Raw genomic sequence first — 22,405 nt, 5'->3', positions numbered from 1 at the left:
TACTGGGCTTCGATAATACAACATTATTTCTGCGTGAAAGCGAGTGGAAGATGGCGGACGTGTTGAGTGTGCTGCGACAGTACAACATCCAGAAGAAGGAGATCATCGCTAAAGGCGATGAAGTTATCTTTGGGGAATTTTCTTGGCCGAAAAATGTTAAAACGAATTATGTCATCTGGGGGTGAGTCACGCTTTATGTGTATATGTATGTGTAGTTGTTTGCTTGACCTAGCTAACTGGCTACATGGCTAGTTTGCAAGTTTTGCATGGAACATGTACATCGAAACTGCACGGAAGTTGTTTTATTTTTAAATTCGAGACTTTTAGGTAATTCGGTAACTCTCAGATAATAAGATAGTTAACTTGCGAATCTTTAGCACGTTTATCAGCCAGGCTAACCGCATTAGCACTTACTAGCATATCAAATATGTTCATTGAGCACCTGTAAACTCATAAAATGTTAACGTGACCATTGTTTGCGTAATAACTCTTTAAGTTCATCCAGTTCACGAAAACATTGTTTTTACTTTTATGTTTGTGTTTCCCATGTTCATCCAGGGAAGCATTAGGAATTTAATGTTAAATCTCGCGATATTACGAAGCCAAATCTCGTATATCAGTTTAGTGATCTGTTGTTAGCTACAGAGCTCTTCAAGTAACGTTAAATATCGCGATATCACACAATTCCTCACTTCAAACTCGTTAGCTAGCAAACTTTCAGCTACCTGAGTGTCATGTTTCAAACATACAGAGAACATTTTAGTTATTTTTTTTAATAACCACGAATTTAAAGCCAGGTTATTAATATAAATGGGCTAAACTGACCTTTTTCACCTTGTAATTTATTAGTATCAAGGTCTTGGATGACTGGTGGTCCAGCTGCTCCTGTGAAAATTGATTTCAGCCACAAAACTTGTTTGCCTCTGCCAGGAGGTTATAACTTCCTTGTAAATCCAGAGATGGAGGCAGAACTTAACGTTAAATCTTGCAGTACTACCCAGCCAAATCCTGTACGTCAGTTTCGTTATCAGGTGTTCAAAGTCGATCCCGAAGGTTAAATATTACACGATACCCGACTCTCCAAAAGTACGTCTCACTTCAAAACCTTTAGCTACCAAGTTTCAGTTGCTCTTGTGAAAACTGACTGAATTAAGTAACAATCTGTTTTGCGCCCCACAATATTTCAGCCCCAAAACTTGCTTGCCTCTGCCAGGAGGTTAAAACAGATAAGCATTAAAAACCTAATGTTAAATCTTGTGATATTTATTTGGTATTGCTGTGGCCAAATCTCGTACATCAGTCTAGTTATCTGCTGTTAGCAACTTCGCTCTCCATCTAATGTAAAATATCAATATCACATGATATCTGACTTAAATGGCTGGCCAAAAAGTGGCTAAATAAGACACAAGTTAGACATGAAAGTCTGTCTCCGCACGTGCATTCTTGTCAGAAGTCGAATCAGGCCCTGTGACATCACTTAACGCATGGTTGTTTCCTTTATCAGATGTTACATTAAAGCTAAGATAGGTCTGGATTGGTTTCAACCCTGTATCTTCTGAGTGTTAATGTTAAGACTCAGGTCTTCTTTACTGCTGCATGCACACTCAGGATTTTATGTTCTTCTGCCATTTATAATTATGGAAACTTGTGTTTTTTTTTTTTTGGTGAAATATCCTCAGTTTTGTTTCATTCTCAATTACAGAACAGGGAAAGAAGGTCAGCCAAAGGAGTACTACACTCTGGACTCCATCCTGTTCCTGCTCAACAATGTGCACCTTCCTCATCCATCCTACGTGCGGCGAGCTGCTGTAAGTCCTCAGGGTCTTAATCCAAAGTCGCACCTGAAACTGGAGACAAAATCACTGTAGGCTGAAGAAACCGAAGTTCAGTCAGTTCAGTTCTGATTTGCGTCAAGTGTTTATAGGTCTGGATGTTGATCTTGTGTTGAAGAAACATGAATGAAGCACTGCAAGGGAAGACGGGTGTGGTCCGAGTGGACATTCGTGGGTTTGAGGGAACTTTGGAGGGTCCAAAGGACATTGGGTGGTCCAAGGGGAGATAGAAGGGTTCCAGGGGAACCTGAGCTGGGGTGGGGGTACAGTCCGTGGGGACATTGGGGTGGGGGTGGGGTCCATGGGGACATTGGGAGGGTCCGTGGGGACATTAGGGCTAGTTCAGTTCTGGTCCGTGGGGACATTGGCGCTTTACTCCAGAGTTATGCTTCCATTGTGTTGCTGTTCTTGATTGGTTCTCCACCTTCTCTCTTCTGTTCTTCCTGGTGCAGACAGAGAACATTCCTGTAGTCAGGAGACCGGACAGGAAGGACCTGCTGTCATATCTAAATGGAGAAAGCTGTAAGTGTGGGAGTCTTGGTGTCAAAAGTGGTTTAAAAGAAGAAAATGAAAAGAGTGAACAGAAATTAACTTTTTTTTTTCCTTCTTTTTTAATTCCCCTCAGCTTCATCAACGAGTATTGACAGAAGTGCACCCATCGAGATCGGCCTCCAGCGGCCCACGCAGGGTACGTCACATGATCAGCACTGCTGTATTTACAGGATTAACGCATGATTACGTGTTTGCGATGTAAAATGTTAAGTGAGATATTTGTGTTTTATGTTGTTATAAAGTAAGTTGGAAATGAATCTGTTAAACCTCATGACCATTAGACCTTGTTTAAATTCTTTAGGAAGTGAATTGCTGCACCATGAAATGTCAAATTTTGCCAGTTTTAATTAGTATCTGTGGCATACCCAAACACATCACATTTCACGTATTTTAATTAATGATTCATGATCATAATGATTTTTAACAATATATAAATATTACTACCGAAACGTTGTTATACCATTTTTTTATGTAGTTGCTGATTTGCGTACTTGCAGACTTAGTTGCTCATTCACTTTCCTGTTCACTGTCTGTTTTTTACTTACTGACTTAGTAACTGTCAGTAACTAAGTAAATATCTTAGTGGCCTACTTTCTGACATACTAACTGACTTAGTTACTGACATCTTACTGAAGTATTAGTGACATACTGACTGCCTTGCGTACTTAGTAACATACTTACTGATTTACTGGTGTGTTTACTGACTTCCTATCTTACTAACATATTTCCTGGCTTACTGACTTTGTAGTTAATGACGTGTAATGACTTACCTATGTACTAACTGATTGACTTACTCACACACATATTTACTGACTTAAAATTTTACTGTCACATCAACATACTAACTGATTTACTGACATCCTGACTTAATATTTTATTGACATACTGGCTTACTTAATATTTTACTGACGTACTGACTCAGTATTTTACTGGCGTACTGACTCAGTAATTTACTAGCGTACTGACTCAGTATTTTACTAGCGTACTGACTCAGTATTTTACTGACGTACTGACTCAGTATTTTACTGACGTACTGACTCAGTATTTTACTGGCGTACTGACTCAGTATTTTACTGGCGTACTGACTCAGTATTTTACTGGCGTACTGACTCAGTATTTTACTGGCGTACTGACTCAGTATTTTACTGGCGTACTGACTCAGTATTTTACTGACGTACTGACTCAGTATTTTACTGACGTACTGACTCAGTATTTTACTGGCGTACTGACTCAGTATTTTACTGGCGTACTGACTCAGTATTTTACTGGCGTACTGACTCAGTATTTTACTGACGTACTGACTCAGTATTTTACTGACGTACTGACTCAGTATTTTACTGACGTACTGACTCAGTATTTTACTGACGTACTGACTGACTTAATATTTTACTGACGTACTGTCTAAAATAATGAAGTACTGACCTAGTATTTTACTGACGTACTGACTTAATATTTTACTGATTTAGTATTTGACGTACTAACTTAGTTTTATTGATGTACTGATGTAATGTTTTACTGACTTACTCTCTGACTGTTGATGTATTGACTTAATATTTTACTGATGTAATTTTTTTTTTTTTTTTACTGACATGCTGAATTACTATCTGATGTACTGACTTACTATTTTACTGACTTACTGACTTAGTATCTTACTGACATATTGACCTACTATTATGCTGGCTTACTTTTTTTTTTACTTATGCACTAACTTAATATTTTACTGATGTACTGACTTACTATCTGACGTAGTAACTTTATATTTTACTGACATACTATCTTTCTGACTTACAGCTGACTTTGGAATCATGTAACACCTATTACCCAACTGATTAAAGAAACAAGTTGTGGAATTGGTCATGTCCTTACATTTCAGAGTTTCATTTTGAATCATTCATGCGAGTTAATTTTAGTCTGAAAATGAACTTCTTGTTTTTGAACAGTCAAAAGGGCTGCAGATGAAGTGTCTTCTGAAGCAAAAAAGCCACGAATTGAGGTAAGCCAAGCAAGTTAATGCTGAAGATGTTTCTCTGTATAGTTGACATATGTCTGTGGTGTTTAAATTGAGTGTGTGTGTGTGTGTGTGTGTGTGTGTAAGGATGAAGAACGGGTGCGTCTGGATAAGGAGCGTCTGGCTGCTCGTCTGGAAGGCCATAAGGAAGGCATTGTGCAGACGGATCAGATCCGGTACGAGTGCACTCGTAATCAAACAGCCACTGAGACTTAGAGGAAGATAGATGAAGGTTGTCATGCTGCAGAAATAAGAGCCATCTCCCGTAAAATTGGTTTGCCTGTAAACAAATTGCCTAAAAAAAAAAACCCTCATTTCCGCATGTAATACGAATACACAGCAAATAGGTTTCCTTATTCTGTTCACTTTTACAAACATAACAAATATCTTGTCCTCCACTTCCCATACATGCTAAATAACAACTTTAAATACATTTTCATTCAGAAGAATAAAAAAAGGACATTAGGAACATTTGAGAAGGAGTGTTTTATTCCTCTTACACCACAATGAACAAATTTTGATTTATTAAATCGCAACACATCATACTTTATCTATTTATAGTTACATGTAATGTTGTGGAACGTCCACTAGAAACAAGTTATTCAGCTTGTCATGTGACCCAGAAAACATAAAGCTGCAGCTTTACATCTCACTGTTATATAAAGCTCTGACACTGGAGACTCCTTCCGTAAATGTTCAATAAACTTCTTACAGAAAACCCGAGCTGTTGCTATAGAAACGATAGCGTATTAGAACGAGCGCATTAATACGAACCTGCGCTACTGTCAGAGCTGTGCTTCTAGAAACTGAATCAACGCCTTCTGACCAATCAGAGCGGAGGATTCAGGAGTGCCACAGTATAAGATGGGTAATAATATCGTTTTCGCATTTCTCTCAGCTCACTATCGGAGGCCATGTCCGTGGAGAAGATCGCCGCCATCAAAGCCAAAATCATGGCCAAAAAGCGCTCGACTATTAAAACAGACCTGGACGATGACATCACGCTGAAGCAGAGGAGCTTCGTGGACGCCGAGGTAGACGTGACGAGGGACATCGTGAGCAGAGAGAGAGTGTGGAGGACCCGGACCACTATCTTACAGAGCAGTGGCAAGGTGAGTGTTATTCACGTGGTCAGTTTCATAATTATTGGCACCCTTCATGAAAATGAGGTAAGCTCATTACGATTAAATGTCGCAATAGTTTTTTTTGTTTGTTTTTAATAAAACGTGCCCGCTTCAAATATTAACTACTGCAAAATGTTCCATTCAAAACCCCATAATAAATATTGCACAAAGCTCCTGCCTTTTATAGTGGCTTGAGATACCACTTTTGGGTAAATTGTTAACTTTTTCCGGACTTTTGATACTTTTCAAAAAATTCTGGCCTCAGATTGGGTGTGTTAGCAGTTTTCAACAGTTTTTATTAAACATTTGTTACCTGCCAACAACTATTTTTCTATTCTGTGTTGCCTGTTATGTGACTGAATGAGATTATTCCCATGTAAAATTAGATTTTTGGGAGAAAATCTTTGACACTTTCTGTAACCACCCCCTCCACCAAGGATGACTATTTGCTTTGAACATAAATGTGGTGTGCTAATATTATTTCCGCACATTTTGAGAGAAAATACTTACCTGCAAAGCTTTCTTGTGAGAATGCTTGAGGGGAAATTTTAAAATCATTGCGTATAACGTTTATTTTCTTTATTTTCACCAGTCATGTTCTGTTATGTTGATGGGTGCCAATAAATTCTGCATGTAGTATAACAAAAATCGTATGCATGAACTTTCACACGTTTTCACGCATTCACATTTTCAAAAAGGCTAAAATATGGCACGTTTTCTTTGTTTTATGATGTTAGATTTTCAGCACGAGACATGTTTGCCTTTCAGCTTTTTTTCTTCACCATAAACCCTACACTACATGATGCATGAAACATTTTTGAAAAGCACGATGCACTTTTATTTCTGCATTAAACTCAAAACTATGGGATCGCCTGCACCGCTGCTTGTTTACGGTCATGGAGAGTTTTCTAAAATCTAGATTTTTGTGTGATTCTTGGATATAGATATATGTTCTGTTTAAAATTCTTACATTTTTAAATGAAAGAAGGAGATATTTTACTGGACATAGGGGAGAAAAAAAAAAAACAGCATGTACTTGCAGCTGCAGTACCTGCCTCGTCCCGCAGGTGGCAGCACTGTAGTGACTAAACCAGCCCTGGATCATGCCTGTTTGACCTCCAACTTGTTTGCCATTCTATTTTAGACTAAAAATAGTGTCATGTTGTGAACATAAATCAGTACCCAAGCCTACATTAGAATTTTTCCGCTTGTATGACGACTAGCTGAAACCGAAAGTTAGCATTTTTATCCGTCATGAGCAACAGTTAGCCTTAAATAAACACAAGGAAATAATACACTTTTAGGCTTAATATATTTATTTGTGTGGGAATCTTGGACACTTCACCTTTTGGCCTGATTAACATAAAATCTGTAATTTTTGAGATTTTAATTTAGAGTTATAATTATTATTTTTTTAAATCTTTAAACCATAACTTGTAATTTCAAATTATGACAAATCCAACCTCTAGGAAGTTCAAACCATTGCTTAAAATGTAAATTTATTGAGTACCTCATATATTTAATGTGACATGTATATAGTTCAAATTCATATTCATATCCTTCTGTCAGCCTCCAGGCTCCATGTATGAGTAATAGAGTTAAAGCGCATGAGCATAAGTCACGCTTTGATGCTCGCTGTTTGGCTGTTTAGCGACCTTCACACTACTGCATGGTTATTTTTGGAAATGCGGTCCGCCTTATGATGTACGCCTTATTTGTGGCACTTGTTTTTTTCTTTTTTTTTTTTTATCTTGCAGACTCGAATGTTTCCTTTTTAATTCTCTCTTTGTGGTGACTGAGGGTTTTACAAACAAAGCAAAAATGACTGGTTGGAAAGGTCAGGCACTCCGTTTTCTCACTGGTACTTTCAAGACCTTTTTTTTTTTGTTTTTGTTTTTCTTTCAACACAGTTGGTAAAGTTGACAAACTCTGTCGTAACCTGGTTTGAGTTTACGTGCTACAAAAAAAGAAAAAAAAATTTAACAGCATTCTACAGTATTTATAGTTATAATGTAAAACTTACCCTGAATTCCCCCATAGCCCCACCCTCACTCACCCTTATATACCATGTAATATTTTCTGCTATATGTTAAATATGTGAAAAACGTATAGTTGGAAAATAGAATAAAAGTGCAATACTTAAAATAATATAATAGTAACATGCCAATAAAAGTAAAGTAAATAGCAGAAGCTGGTTCCGTTGTTATTTAAGCTCCTCTCTTTTTCAATTTAATGAACCTTTTCTCATTTTGATCTTACAGAACTTTTCCAAAAGCATCTTTGCCATTCTGCAGTCAGTGAAGGCGAGAGAGGAAGGCCGTGCTCCGGAGCAGAGACCGACGCAGAACCCTACACAGACTGTAAGCATACATGGCCTTGTGAAGCCATTTCCTGCTTTCTCACATTGAAAAAAGAGGATGTTTACCGCAAGCTTTTACTGACTTCTTTTCAAGGTCTTTCATAGTCGGTTTAAAACCTCTGTTTTTTTTTTATATATCAAGATGGTTGTTAGTTCGAGGTGACATCACTGTTCACAGTCAAAGATTAGATACAGCTCACTTTCACAACATTTAAGAAAATTTCTGTAAGTTGTGGATTCGGATTGTCAAAAGGCAGTAATAAGTAATAAAATGCATTAAATGCAACTGTAAACAGATAAAAATGACTGTTAAAGAATGATGTGTCGTTCTTCAATAAACACAATTATAGTTGTTGGCAAATTGCTGTAGTATAAGAGGAATAAAATACTTCAGGATGTGCTGTTATGGGGAAAAAAATCAACTTCACTTTGGTAGTCGTAACTACGCTTCATCACACCACCCTGTCGTTTATTATTTTCCTATAATAGCATGATTTGGAGAGTTTTATTCCTCACACAGCGTGTTCAAAATGTATTCTATATGACGGCAGATAGAAACATGCTCAGATCGGAATTCATACTTTCGGCATGAACAGTCTAGCTAATCACCGCGGCTAACGATTTATTTAGCTAGCACATAGCTACAGTCTCTTGTTAGCACCGCGTAAAAGCACAGTAATAGTTGAATCACTAGAGAAATATTCTGAATCTCGACATTTTGTTCATGAATGATTAAAAGAGAGTGTACTGTAGTTACGCTTAGCATTCTGAACTTTCGTAGGTCTTTCGTAGGCCAAATTGGGAAACTTCGACTCGAACTGTGAGCTTTCAATTTACAAAATAAGTCGTGAACAAAACAAGGTGGGTCATTGGAATATAATTTACTGATAAACACGATTAAATTTAGCAACACTTTAAGTTGAAGTAAATATGAATTGTCAGAAAATTTGCGTAAGTGTAATTTATCTTAAAACAGTATTCGTGCATAGGGTCTGGATTTGAATATGTGATGTCACTTAGTGCAAATATAGCTCCGCCCACTTAATTGGGCAGAAGAAAACGTCAGAGGGGGGAAAAAACATATTTGTTTTGCAGCTCAGAACATGTGCAGTATAGAACAGTAAAGAGCTAATCGTTTAAAATAGGATGAGTGTGACGTGTATTGAAATCCAGGCATAGTAAAGGCAGACCTGTACTTTTTTTTTTTTTTTTTTTTTTTCCTTTTTAACTGTCGCAGTATAAAACGCTATCAATTTCCCAGCATGTCGCTGCCATTTGTCAAGGAAATGAAGCTTGAAATGAACTCCAGCATGTTGAGGGGGGAACTCGATTATAGCACCCAGTGAAGGCCAAAGCGTTTAGGCTCCCTACCTGCGAGACACGGAACAACAGTCACGGCACTGAGCGTCTGCTCTTTATGTGGATGAAACGCAGACGGAGCGTGTTTAAAGCACACAGATGGCTCTTATCTAGATTAGGCCTGTGCTGATGACATGTTATATAATACGATGGGATGTTCTACATGGACACTGTGTAATAGGCTGCATGGATTTTTTTGTGCTTTGAGATAAGGACAGCTGTCCTATTTCAGACACATTTGATGTCTTATAATTCCTCTTATCATACATTTTTATAATGATTTTGGAAATGTAATATTTATTTACACAGAATTTACAAATATATTGATGTCATTATTATTGTTTGGCTGCACAATCTGTGCTGTAGTGGCTAATACATAAATGTTAGTCTTATTTGGGACAATATTACATTAAATATTAAGTAAATATTTTGACTCGAAAAATCGAATGACACATGAATGTGATTCATTGAACACTAGTCATGACAGTATAAATGCTTTTACCATCAAATGATTCCTGATTCAGTGATTCAGCATGATTCACGGCAACATGGACGCTTTGAGCGTTGAGTGAATAGTGATTCTTTGACCCCGATTCATAGCAGCGTGATTGCTTTGAACGTTGGATGAATCCTGATTTCATTGGTCATGATTCATGGCAGCGTGGTTGCTTTGAGCATCAAATGATTCATGATTCATTGATCAAGTCTCATAGCTACATGGATGTTTCTAATATTGAATGAGTCGTGATTAACCGATCACTGTTCATGGCACACTTTGAGCATCGAGTGAATCATGATTCAGTGATGAAGGTTCATAGCAACATGGAGGTTTTGAGCATTGAATGAATTGTGATTCAGTGATAACGATTCATAGCAGCACAAATGCTTTGAGCATCGAGTGAATTGTGATTCACGAGTCATGAGCATTAATTGAATCTTGATTCAGTGATCATGATTCATGGCAACATGGATGTTTTGAGCATTAAATGAATCGTGATTGTTTAAGATATTATGGATCTAATGATTCATGATTCATGGCAGAGTGGATGCTTTGAGCATCGAGTGAATATGAATCACTGAACATGATTCATGGCGGTATGTGTGTTTTGAGCTCAGAGCACATGGGTTCTTTGGGCATCAGATGAATTTGGATTCGTGGGTCATGAGCATTGAATGAATCACGATTCTGTGATGATTCATGGCAACATGGATGCTTTGAGCGTCGACGAAATTGTAATTTGTTGAACCCAATTGATAGCAGCATGGATAGATTTGAGCATCAAATGAATCACGATATATTGTTTACGATTCATGGCAGTGTGGATACTCTGAGCATTAATGAATCATGATTCTTTGACTTTGATTCACGGCAGCGTGAATTCTTCAAGTCTGCATTAAAATCATGTCTTTCAAACAATGAATAAATGATTCGGATTGCTAAAATTAATTCCTGTTTCATGACTTGAATCAAATCCAAAATCACTTTTGATTCGAGTTGGAAACCAATGAATCGCTTATCAAATCGACTCACCAGAAAAATTCTAGCAGAGAAGTTGAATCCAGACCTACGTGGAGAAATATTTGATCTTTATGTGACGTTCAGTGACTCAGTTTAATACACACAACTACACAAAATCTTGTTCTGTCATGACATCTCTTTAAACATTTTTTTTTCCCTCCTCCTTTCCTCCTCCAAAGGATCCGACGATTCGAAACAAACAGCCGGTGCCGGCGGCGTACAACAGATACGATCAGGAGAGATTTAAAGGGAAAGAGGGTGAGTTCTACACGAGCTGACTGTTTTTCTTTTTACATCACTTTTTTTTTTTTTTTTTCTTTATCCAGATTTTATTTATTTAAAAAAAATACAAGGTTGTCTACGACTTCATAGCGTAAAATAAGGACAAAATGTTATAAAGTGCTCTTGTTGGCTGTGAATCAGGGTTGGACAATATATCAAATAGATCAATACTGATGTATTGGTATTGTGATTTAATTTCATAATTGTTACTGGATATGACACACATTGCATCATGATTCTCGAAGGCATTTCTTCAATATGTGATTTGTATCAGGATAGATAGGTTTACTCAGTGCTGCATTAAAAAAAAATACCTGTTCAGTGATTTATGTGATATGTTTATATGCACTCACTGTCCACTTTAATAGGAACACCTATACACCTGCGCATTCATGCAGTTGTCTAATTGCCCAATCATGTGGCAGCAGGACAGTGCGTAAAATCACACAGATACACGTCAAGAGCTTCAGTTAACGTTCACATCAAACGTCAGAATGGGGAAAAAGTGTGATCTCTGTAACTTTGACCATGGTATGGTTGTTGTTGCCCAAAGGGCTGGTTTGAGTATTTCAGAAACTGCTGCTCTCCTGTGAATTTCCCACACAACAGTTTCTAGAGTTTACACAGAATGGTGTGGAAAAACAAAAAGCACTGAGTAAGCAGCAATTCTGTGGATTGAAAACATCTTGTTTGGAGAGAGCGGTCAGAGGAAAATGGCCAGATTGGTTCAAGCTGCCAGGAAGAATATAGTAACTCAAGTAATCACTCTTTACAACCGTGGTGAGCAGAAAAGCATCTCAGCATGCACAAAACATCCAACCTTAAGGTGGATGAGCTGCAACAGCAGAAGACCACTTGCGGGATCCACTCCTGTCAGCCAAGAATAAGAATCTGAGGCTATCACGGGCACAGGCTCTCCTAAACTAAAGGCAGTTGAAGATTAGAAAGAAAAAAAAAATCATCTGTTTTTTTTTTAATGTATCTGTACATTTTAATATTTTACAATGTTAAAAAAAATAAATAAGTACAATTTTTTTTATTTACATCAAATCATCTGCTTCCATTTAGTTTGTAAATATTATAATTTATTTTTAAAAAAAAATACAATATCCACAACAACAACACAAAAAAGTAATCATTTAAAATGCTGATATTATTATCGTATCATTCAGCGCTAAAGGACGCGAACCTTTTTGTTTTGTTTTATTTTCCTTCCTTTTCCTTTGTAAAACTCTTTACCTTTTGTGAACTGCTGGAGAAAAATCTTTGAACCGGTAGTTGCTTTGCTAGCAAAACCTCAGCAAAGCCTTGTGGAATTAATCATTAGCAAAGTAACTAACGCAGCTTGGCGTGTTACCGAGAAACCGTAACGAAACGTGAACTCCCGTGTCATGAAAATGTCGGAAAACATACAGTTACAGCTTTACCTCTGACCGTTCCAAAGCACTGACACTGGAGACTCCTTCCACAAATGTTACATGAGCATCCTACAGATGTTGTAGTATAAAGATGACACGCTCAGAATAGAGTGTATTATAATCTTCTGAGAGTGAAAACACGAGGCTAAATGTGAGGAGGGTTTGCCGGACTCGTGGCTGTTGTTGTTCTTTCCTCTGCTCTGAAACGAGGCTGAAATGCCATTCCAGTTTTTTTTTTTTTTTTTCCCCTGTAATCCGAGCCAAGCTTTGCTGAAAGTGAGGTTCAACTGGGAGCGAAACGCTGAGGTACCCGACACCCGGGAGAGTTTAAACACCATGCTGGTGACACACATTCGCTTCAGCACTTGATCACTAATTTGCATATAATTATATAGAATTATATAAAGTTTTTAGTTGACGTTGGCGAAATCGCAGCTTCGAAATGGCTTTGTCGCTTGCCAATCAGAAGACCGGTTTAGTGTTTAGTGAAGTGGTAAACATGCTTACAGATGCTTTTCTTATTTCTATTATTTATAAATAGTAAAGTATTGCTACTTATTGGATGCCATTTCTCTCATAGAAACGGAGGGATTCAAAATCGACACAATGGGAACCTACCACGGCATGACGCTGAAATCTGTGACGGTAAGACTGAGACATTTTTTCTTTCCTTTGTGTGCCATTGCTTGTCCTTTTTTTTTTTTTTTTTTTTTTTTTAAAGTTTGTTTGAACAGCTGTAAAGTCAGATAATCTATTTCCTTTTTTCTTGGGTGCGTCACTTTTGTTCTTAGACCGACTGTAAACATGACTAAACTTGATGAAGAATAAGCACTAAAAGGATTCTAATGGTCAATATTATTATAAATGAGCATTATTATTATTATTATTATTTGCTTGGCATTTCAATCTAAGATTTATATCTACAGCTACTGCTTGGGTGTTTAAATGTTGTACACACAAATCAAGCTATAAATAGATAGCATAGAAGGCATTAGTGCAGCAGGACTACCTTGTCGTGGGTTTATTTTTTGTGTGCTGTTATGATGCTCCAACTCTTTCCCCAGATGCTTCTAGATAATGATTTAAGAAGAGCTAAAAGCTAGCTTTAGCTAAGCTCGACATTCAGACTTCTGTTTAATTGATGCACGAGTCAGACGCCATTCATTGCTCAGTCATGGCCAGGTTGAAATGTATTTTTTTATTTATATTTTCCTCCAAAGTCTAGAGGAAATACAACAATAATAGGGGTTTACATTTGGAAAGAACACTTATTTGGGATTATTGTGGATTAATGTTGGGTTAGATCTTATTTATTGGGGTTCTTTCGGAATTATTTTGGATTTATTTGGGTTTTATGTATATACCTGGATTTATTTGGTGGTGTTATGGATTTACTTGGAGTTATTTTGAATTGATTCGGGGTTGTGTTGGATTTATCTGGGCTTATTTTAGATTTGGAATTATTTAGTAATACTTTGGATTTATGTGGGGTTGTTTTAGATTTATTTAGACCAAGTAATATTTTGGATTTATTTGGAGTTATTTTGGATTTATGTAGGATTTATTTGTGGTTATTTTAGTTTTTTTTTAGGCCTAGTTATATTTTGGATTTATTTGGTGATATTTTGGATTTATGTAGGAGTATTTTTGGATTTATTTGGGGTGATTTTAAATTTGTTTGGATTTTATTTGGGGTTATTTTGGATTTATTTTGGATGTATTTGGAGTTATTTTAGATTTATTTGATATTTATTTGGCCTTATTTGGGATCTCCGTCTGACTTGTCTGTAAACAGCATTATTGTGTATACACCTTTACTATGATGGTCATGAATATTTTAAGTAGTGCTGATCATCTTGTTCACCTCATAGTACCGTCACTGTCTTAATGTTTGTGATCCTGACCAAAATCTGCTGTGGGAACTAATTATCTCAGACTGAAATAATGTCTGAAATAAAAAACATAGCCTAGTCAAATTCTCGAGGAACAGAATAGCTGCTGAGTGAATATAAATTGTCGCCCAGTGTCACTTCTACTGCTTAGCACACAGAGCATCCGTACACGCTGAAGAGGATTAAAGGATTAATGGAAATTTTAGGACGATTAAAAAAAAATCTGCGTTCCATTTAGGTGGATGGGGGGAAAAAATCCTTACTTTTATAATAGCGGGGAAAAAAAACCCTGAGTTAGTGCGATGTGACTTTAATATCAGCACACACTTAATTTTAGAGCTACAGCTTTTTTTCACCACCCTCATAATCAGAAATAAGTATTTATGTTCATTGTTCAACTTCTTTCTTCTTAAACAGTAACAACAAGCAGGATGTCTTAAACCATCATCTCTCATTATTCCCTTTTATGAGACTTTAGTGTAAGCAGCTTTTTTTTTTTTTTTAAAGGAAACGAAAAAGAGAGAGGTTGTTGTGGTGTGTAAACCTCGAAGTGCATAGAAAAACCTTTTTAAAATGAAATAGTAATAAAAAATAAGCAGACGTCAACATTTCAAGCCACAGTTCAAAAGCAGATGTGATGTACAAGTTCAATCGAGTGCATTTCTGAAGCCTTAACCCAAAAGTGTGACTGCAATAAATTACAATTACTTCAGTAATAACTTACAGATACTTCAGTACACCTCAGTCCTGACGGAAGAGTAGATTTAGTTTGTTTTCATCGGGTTGGGATTGTTCAAATTTTCTTAATTTTTTAATTTAAATTTTTTAATTTAGTGGTCAAAATGAAAGAAAATTTGAATGATCACATAAGAGCACTTACAAACAGTGTTTAATTATATTCAGGGATCCTTATCATGTCATTTTTTTTTTTTTTTGTGATACAACACAGCATTTCCTAATGAAAATAGTTCAGCCTGATGACATAACGAGCAATAATTCCCAACAACTCTCCGTGGTAACACTGGTGCTGGAGATTACACTGATAACTGAACAAAAAGATTACTATCTCACTATAACTGGGGATTAAGCAAAACCTTGGCCCGATGAAGCGTCTCTGCATTCATGTTCCTCGCAATCTGACCTTTGGACATTTTGCAGGCTCTGTCCTTGTTTTTCTGGAGGTGCTGCCAGTACTTGATCAGCTCGCTAGGACGAAACTCGTGCGAGGTGATCAGCTGGCTGTATTTGCAGCTGGAATAGGAAACCTTCCAGTGATTGAATAGAAACTCGTTGGGCGGCAGCATCGGTTCTATGTTCAGTTTTGAGAGACAGAGTCCCACGTAGACGTCTTCCAGGTGCAACCTGCGTATGCTCAGGGAAGTGGCGTAGATCCTCTTCGCCATGTCGCCGGAGAAGACGTACCCGGTTCCCGAGCAAAACGTGGGGTAACTTCCGCTAGGGTACAGCTCTGGCGGCATGTACCACTTGCTGTCCTTGTTTCGGTTCGGCTTGTAGCCTCGCATGAGGTACCCGGTGAAGTACATCTCCCTCGGAATGTTCGATTTGAGCAGTTTCTGGATGAGATACTCCGTGTTTACGAACATATCGCTGTCCGCTTTCATTACGTACTTGGCGGTTGGACAGTATCTCGACACCCAGTGCATGCCCATCAACGTCTTGATAGTGAGGTTGTAGTAAGAGTCGATGTAATCCTGCTGGATCATGTCGCGATGTTGTTGACTTTCTGCCATGAGGGAGCGCTGCTGTCGATCGCGCATCCCGGGATCACGCGTAGTGTTTTTCACACCCAGTAGAAAGAGGCGTACTATTCCTTCAGCCATGCTTTCGTTGCCCCACGTGTTCCTAATGGCGTTCCTGGCTTCGGAATTGTGAGGTTCGACTGGGATCAGCAGCACTAGGAAAGTGTTATTTTTCCTGCACTTGTCAGGTTCGTTGATGACGTACTTGTAGGGTTCTACTTTAAGGATGCTTTCTGCGTTTTCTTCCTTGGCTAAACTCCGGTTAGATCCCACGGAGGTCCTGAACACCGGCTGCGTAGAAACAAGGGTACCGTTTGCCAGGAACCTCGTTGGCGAAGGAGGCGTCGCTGCTTCTTTCTTGAAGGTCGACTCGATCATGATGCGGCTTTTCAGCCTCGTTAGCCAGACGTGTTGAGCGAAGATGATCAGAACGACGCATACCAGAAAAGCGAGTAATCCCGCGATTCTTGCGTAGCAATGCCGACGCCTACACTGCATGGTTCTCCTGCTCGGGTCCGTTCAGTGGATGAAAGACCTGCAGGCAGAGAAAAGCTCATTTATTTACAGAGATACACGCACTACAGGTGAAGTCATGGTCCCGCTGTATCGTGGCTGTAAATAGCGGAGCGGGGTGTGTACAGCATAAATATTAACAACATGAAAGACACTTTAGTATCATGAGTGGGAATATAAAACCGTACAGGTTTAAATATTAAAATATTAAAAAAAAATTTTTAGAAAAGAGAATGTAGCCCAAGGAAGTCATGTCACAGCTGTTAATCACTATCTACACCATTCAGAAACCCTTCCTTCCCTCCTTCCTTCCTTCCTTCCTTTGTTTTTTCTTCCCTTCCATCATTCTTTCACTATGTTTTCTTACTTTCTCTCTCACTTTCATCCATCTGTCTTTCTATCTGTCTCCTTCTTTCCTTTTCTTTCTTTATTTCTTTTCTTCTTCTTGTCTGTTTTTCTTTTTCTTTCTATCTGTCTTTTTCCGCTTATTTTTTCTTTTCGTATTATTTTTCTTTCCATCTTTTATTTCTGTTTTTCTTTTTTCTCATTGTTCTTTCTTTCATTTTCTTTCTGTATTTTGTCTTCACTTCTTTTTTTTTTTTTTCTTATCCTGTTATTTATTTATTTATTTCTGTAATTTTTTTTCTTTTTATTTCTGTCTTATTTTCTTTTTTACTGTTATTTATTTAATTCTTTCTGGCCATTTATTTCTTTCCAACTTCCCATATTTTGGTTTCTATTTCATTCTTTCTTTTTTTTTTTTTTTTTTTTATTTCTGGCTTTATTTTTTTTTTCTTTTCGTCTGACCTTTCTTTCTTTCTTTCTTTCTTTATGTTTGTCTGATTATTGTTTTAATGTGTTTCTCAGGTGACATGTTCTTTTTAAGTTGTTTTAAGGATCAGAAGATCCGTGTAAAATTCTCACTTTTCTCTTTACGGCTTGAACTTTCCCGTCGTTCTGTAGTAGTTAAACGAGCCAGTAGACTCGATAGCTAGCTAATGAAATTTGTGCCTCTGTAATGAGGCAGATCTGGTCTTGAGGGATGTGTTGGCCAGCTACTGAGGCTCGAGCTGGCTTTTTAATCGGCTTTTATTTGAATGCTGCCCACACTGTAGCCTTCTGCATGACTGAATGGAGCTGATTGATTTCCAGCGCTTCTGAAAGGTCGAATGTGACACGTCGTCAGTCACAGAAATGTCTCCCGGCTCGTTTATTCACACAGCTCGACAGTTCTGCTACCGTTACGATAAACACGCCGGCGTTATTCACAGGAACCGGATGCACCTGAAGGTTTCCGTTTTCATCAGTAAAGGTGTTTTACATGAGATGGAAATACATGAGTACTGCGTATCAGGGTTTTGGTTAAATAAACAAAACATAACTGCTCGAGTTGCAGGGTTTTAAAACCAGAGCTAAAAATATAGATAAAGTATTTCGTGCATTTCTTTCCTTATTTTCCGATCTGTCTGTCTTTTTCTTTTTTCTTTTATCTGTCTGTCACTCTCTGTCTCTCTGTTTCTTACCTTTTCTTGTTTTTCCTTCCAATTGTATGTGTGAGGTCTGTCATTTATTTTTATTTTTTAATCACTGTACGGTGACCTTTCTGAGCTAGACATTATCTTCTTCTTCTTCTTCTTCTCATTATTATTATTATTATTATTATTATTATTATATTTTGATTTAAATGACTATAAATGAATGATTCATTAAGTGAGGCTTAATTATCTTCTGTACCCCTTCCAGGAGAGCTGGACCGTTTGATGATATATTCTCAATATCATGCTAAAAAAAAACAAAAAATCATAACTCACGTTTTTTTTTTTTTTTTTTTTTTTTTTTTTTTTTTTTTGAGGGATGTTTTTATATGGGACTTTTTTTTTTATGGGTTTATTTTTAAGATAATTACAAACCGACTAAAAGCAGCAGCTGTAAAAATTTTGTACTTTAATTTTTGTCGCATTTTATTTTTATTTTAAATATTAAAAATTATATGTTGTATTATTTTAACATTAAATAAAGTTTTTTTTTTTTTTAATTTTTTTTTTTTTTATTTTATTTTAAAAACTCGGTATTGCTGGAAATACAGCGAGCAAATCTATATATTGCAATACGTATCAGCCACGTGTTGTTGAAATGTCTTGGAGAAATGTCTTGGAGAATTGTCTACGTCTACCCTCCAGCTTTTAGCTATATTTTGGGAGGCGGAGACCTAGGGGACGAAATGTTGACACAGCGCTAAGTGAACAAGCTCCATTTTATGATTATAAAAATTCCGGCGATTGTGAATCAGTTTATCAGGATGTCGATGTTTTGTTGATATTTCATCAGACATGACCTAGTTCGTATTTTCATTTCCACTAATGGTCTCTCTGTTGTTGTTGTCCCGTTGTTATGCCTCTGTTTTCCTGTAGTGTTGGTGATGGATTAGTGTTTTTTGCACCGGATTACATTGTCTGTAATAAAAGTGGAGGCATTCAGGCTGCGGAAGTGGAATCCCTTTGTGAAATTAGTTTCCTTAATGCCACTGCGTTATACCTCATTTAAACAAAAGACTCGAATCGGACCAGATCTCTGAACTCCCCATGACTGTTTTATCACCTTTCCCCTACTTATTCAATGAAGTAGTGTGCTTGTCAAACCAGGCTCCTCAGAAGAAGCACAACTCAGGAAAGTGCGTCACCACCCTTTATTGTTCACACCCAAAAATTCCCTGCTGCAGACAGATCCGAGTCCTGCTGGGATCGCATTCCTGGTTCACATTCCTCTCTTCATGAAGGCTAGTTTCACTTTGTCCGTAGCCCACAGCTGCCTGGCTACCGACCCAAAACAAAGAGCTGCTTGTGACCAAGAAGAACCCGAAGGCAGGAATAAAGGTTAAGGGTGACTGCGAAAAAAAGAAGAAGAAAAAAAGGCCTATTTTTGTGTGTCTTAAAGTGTCTGAAAGTTTTTTAGCTCATCCTTTCTCTTTCCAACATAGGTTGAGCTTTATCAAAATGTTAAGCTGTTAAGCTGAGGGTTGTGTAAGCCTGAAAATGTCGTTGAAAAACAGTAAATCTTCAACCAAGTGCGTGTTGAAATCACAGAAATCCCTCGAGCACGGAGAACTCGAATAAATGCCAGCACTCAATAAATGATTAAACCAATTCGATATAAATTACTAGCATAAGACCTTTGGTTAATTGCATACAGTCTTCAGTTTGTTTTCTTCTTTTTTTTTTCTCCTCTTTTCCCCCTCTTCTTCCTTTTGTACTGCCTTGTGCTTTTGTCAGTGTGGCTGAATGAACAATTCTGCCACGCGACATGTTTGAGTCCCTTCCTACAGAGTCAAAACAAAGTGTCTTGATTTGATGTGAAAGTGGGGCAAGACTTCGCGCAGGCACTTTCAGACCTGAGTGTGGAGTTCCTGAGCGTGGGGTCTCTGCTTAAAGAACCGCCCCAGGGTTTTGCTTTTTGACTCGTGTGAATACATCTAACAACTGAAAAAACTCATTCCTCCTCAGAGTGAAACGTGACCGTTATTAGGCGAGGACATTTTTGCAATGGCACGCACCCAGATGACACGACATGACGGGGACTTTCCATCATGCTAAACTTCATTTTTCACCTAATAACATTTTATGAACAGAGTGTAGAAAGCATCGTTATTGAATCAAATGAAATGAATTCCAGATGTGTGTAGAAAAATCTGAAATTCCTAATGACCTAATGATCAGTTTCATCACTCTATAATGGACAGCAATGGTCCAGTGGGTGGGCGATGTGACAAAAACATCACAATATTTTTCTACAATGCACGGTAGATTACTGTGTATTGGTGTGTTAACAAACTGCTAGCAAAACAGTAGCGTTGCGTTTTAAAAATAAATAAATAATCTGAAAATCTGACTTTTATTTAATGCATACAAAGAAAATTAACACGGAGAGGAGGGAAAAATAAATTGTCATTCAATTTTTAAAAAATATTTTACAATTTTAAAGATTCGGCATCCCATTTCAATTAGTCCCTTTTTTTTTTTTTTTTTTAAACACTTTGTAATCATTTAAAAATAAACCACAGGAATGTTAAAGCGATCTCGCTACTTGCGAAATTTTCAGAAAAGTGTATTGAGGCATCATTTTTTATCATAATATCAATATTAGATCATCATAACTGGCACTGTATTTAAATGCTAGTTGACTGCTCTACTATATAATATCTGAATTTGCTCATAATAATAAAACCTCAAGACACAGCGGCAAATTCCCGACGAATAAAAGAGCACACTCTCGTACAAACAAACCTTTCTAATGTTTCTCCTCAGAACTGATTTGAATTAAATGAGATCAAAGCTCTGACCTGGAAAAAAACAACCAAACCAAAACGAACAAAACTCACGGAACATTTTTCACCATAGGTCGTCTGCTAACCACAGCCAGATGTTGGAGCTTTTTATTCATTTTCTTTTTCTCCAGCATTGACGTTCTGTCAGCATTGACGTTTCTGCTGTAGGGTATTAACGGGTGCCTTAGAAACGTTTTCAAAGCTAACCCGATGCAAAGCGTGTTCGGGTTTGGTTCTGTAAAAATAAAAATAACTACACGTCTTTCTTTTAGTAATCATTTTAGTCCCCAGCATGCACTCGAAGTAAAATTCAAATTTAAACGTGATGGAAGCTAGGACAAAACCGAACTGGAACGTGTAAATATTTTTGTTTTTCTGCTGACACCTGATGATGATGATGATGATGATGATGATGACGATGATGGTGGTGGTTTATGCACGCGCATCACACTCATGTAAAGCGAGACGCATTTACTGATGCGTCTTTGTCCTGTCAGTGGGAAAGGTGAAGAAATGGAAGAGGATTTAAAAAAAAAAAAAAAAAAAAAAACCAAAAGGCTTGGATGGTGTGGCGTCGAACGCAGCCTGACGTACATACCTTTCTCAGCATGGATGTTGGCACTCGGTGATAACGCCGCGTTCGCCATGGGTGTGCCTCGTATTTACCAGCACATGTTGGCAGCTTGACTCATGCCACTTTCCCATCCACATAGTTTAATGCTGCTATTGCTTTCAGATCCCTTCCGAAAGCCTGTTTTTTTTCCCCCCTAAACGCTCCTTTCCCTTCAGCTGAGAATGTGCCTTGTGTTTTTCAAGACTCCGCCTCATACATATTAGTCACTTCTGAGGGTGGAAACCCAAATCAAGAAGTCCAGAGCTTGGAGCAGAGATTTTTTACGGCTCGGTGTGTGTTGCTAGGCAGAACGGTCTGCTTTTTTTCCTCGCTCATGCTTGTGCGTTCTCTCGGCTCCTCTCCGTTTCGCTCCTTCCTCTCCTCTGCAGCTGTCTCTGATAAGTCTATTTTTATCCACTGCTCCTTTACAAAGCATTCATCTGCGCTTCTGCTGAACGCCGCGATGCCTTGCTGTCCTCGCACCACCACTGTGTGCTGGGGGAAGGGAAGTGAAATGCTAGTGTGCTCGTGTGTGCGCGTGTGCGCGTCTGCTCTTCTCCCACGTGACCCTTTTATCTTCCCTCCCACATTAACAGGCCACAGAAAAGGTCTCTCTCTCTCTCTCTCTTTCTCTCTGTCCCTGTCTCTCAACCAGTTGTGTGCGTTTTGCAGCGTGTTTTACCAGGATCCTGCTGCAAACTTACATTTCTGCGTCTACATTACAAGTGTGGCTTTGTTCACTTCACAAATGATTTACTACAGAAAGAGTAAGCAGTAAATTTCTTCTCGCTCTTTGTACATCCGAAGATGTCTTTTCATATTTGAAGATAACATTTGACCGTTCTGGGTGTGC

At 37.8% G+C, this 22,405-nt stretch overlaps 2 protein-coding genes across 2 annotated transcripts in view; one reads left to right on the top strand and one right to left on the bottom strand.

Moving 5' to 3' along the window:
* The first annotated feature begins 2 nt into the window (after positions 1-2).
* The window catches only part of cdc73 (cell division cycle 73, Paf1/RNA polymerase II complex component, homolog (S. cerevisiae)), a 36,396-nt gene continuing 13,993 nt past the window's right edge, over positions 3-22,405 (top strand). Inside the window, exons 1-10 of the mRNA XM_034303645.2 lie at positions 3-181; positions 1,703-1,808; positions 2,285-2,354; positions 2,458-2,520; positions 4,325-4,377; positions 4,480-4,568; positions 5,291-5,504; positions 7,778-7,876; positions 10,933-11,011; positions 13,034-13,098. Coding sequence (XP_034159536.1) covers positions 51-181; positions 1,703-1,808; positions 2,285-2,354; positions 2,458-2,520; positions 4,325-4,377; positions 4,480-4,568; positions 5,291-5,504; positions 7,778-7,876; positions 10,933-11,011; positions 13,034-13,098 — 969 coding nt within the window. The 5' untranslated portion in view covers positions 3-50. The remainder of the gene's footprint in view (positions 182-1,702; positions 1,809-2,284; positions 2,355-2,457; positions 2,521-4,324; positions 4,378-4,479; positions 4,569-5,290; positions 5,505-7,777; positions 7,877-10,932; positions 11,012-13,033; positions 13,099-22,405) is intronic.
* Positions 11,878-22,201, bottom strand: LOC113540125 (beta-1,3-galactosyltransferase 2). Its single transcript, XM_026936375.3, has 2 exons — positions 21,538-22,201; positions 11,878-16,640 (listed from the first exon to the last, which is right to left on the bottom strand). The coding sequence occupies exon 2, from the start codon at positions 16,601-16,603 to the stop codon at positions 15,416-15,418; it is 1,188 nt and encodes a 395-aa protein (XP_026792176.1). The 5' UTR covers positions 16,604-16,640; positions 21,538-22,201; the 3' UTR covers positions 11,878-15,415.

This window comes from Pangasianodon hypophthalmus, chromosome 4 (assembly GCF_027358585.1).
Source record: "Pangasianodon hypophthalmus isolate fPanHyp1 chromosome 4, fPanHyp1.pri, whole genome shotgun sequence".
NCBI lineage: Eukaryota > Metazoa > Chordata > Actinopteri > Siluriformes > Pangasiidae > Pangasianodon > Pangasianodon hypophthalmus.
The sequence above is the reverse complement of the archived record's forward strand: the minus strand, read 5'-3'. Positions and strand labels throughout refer to the sequence as shown.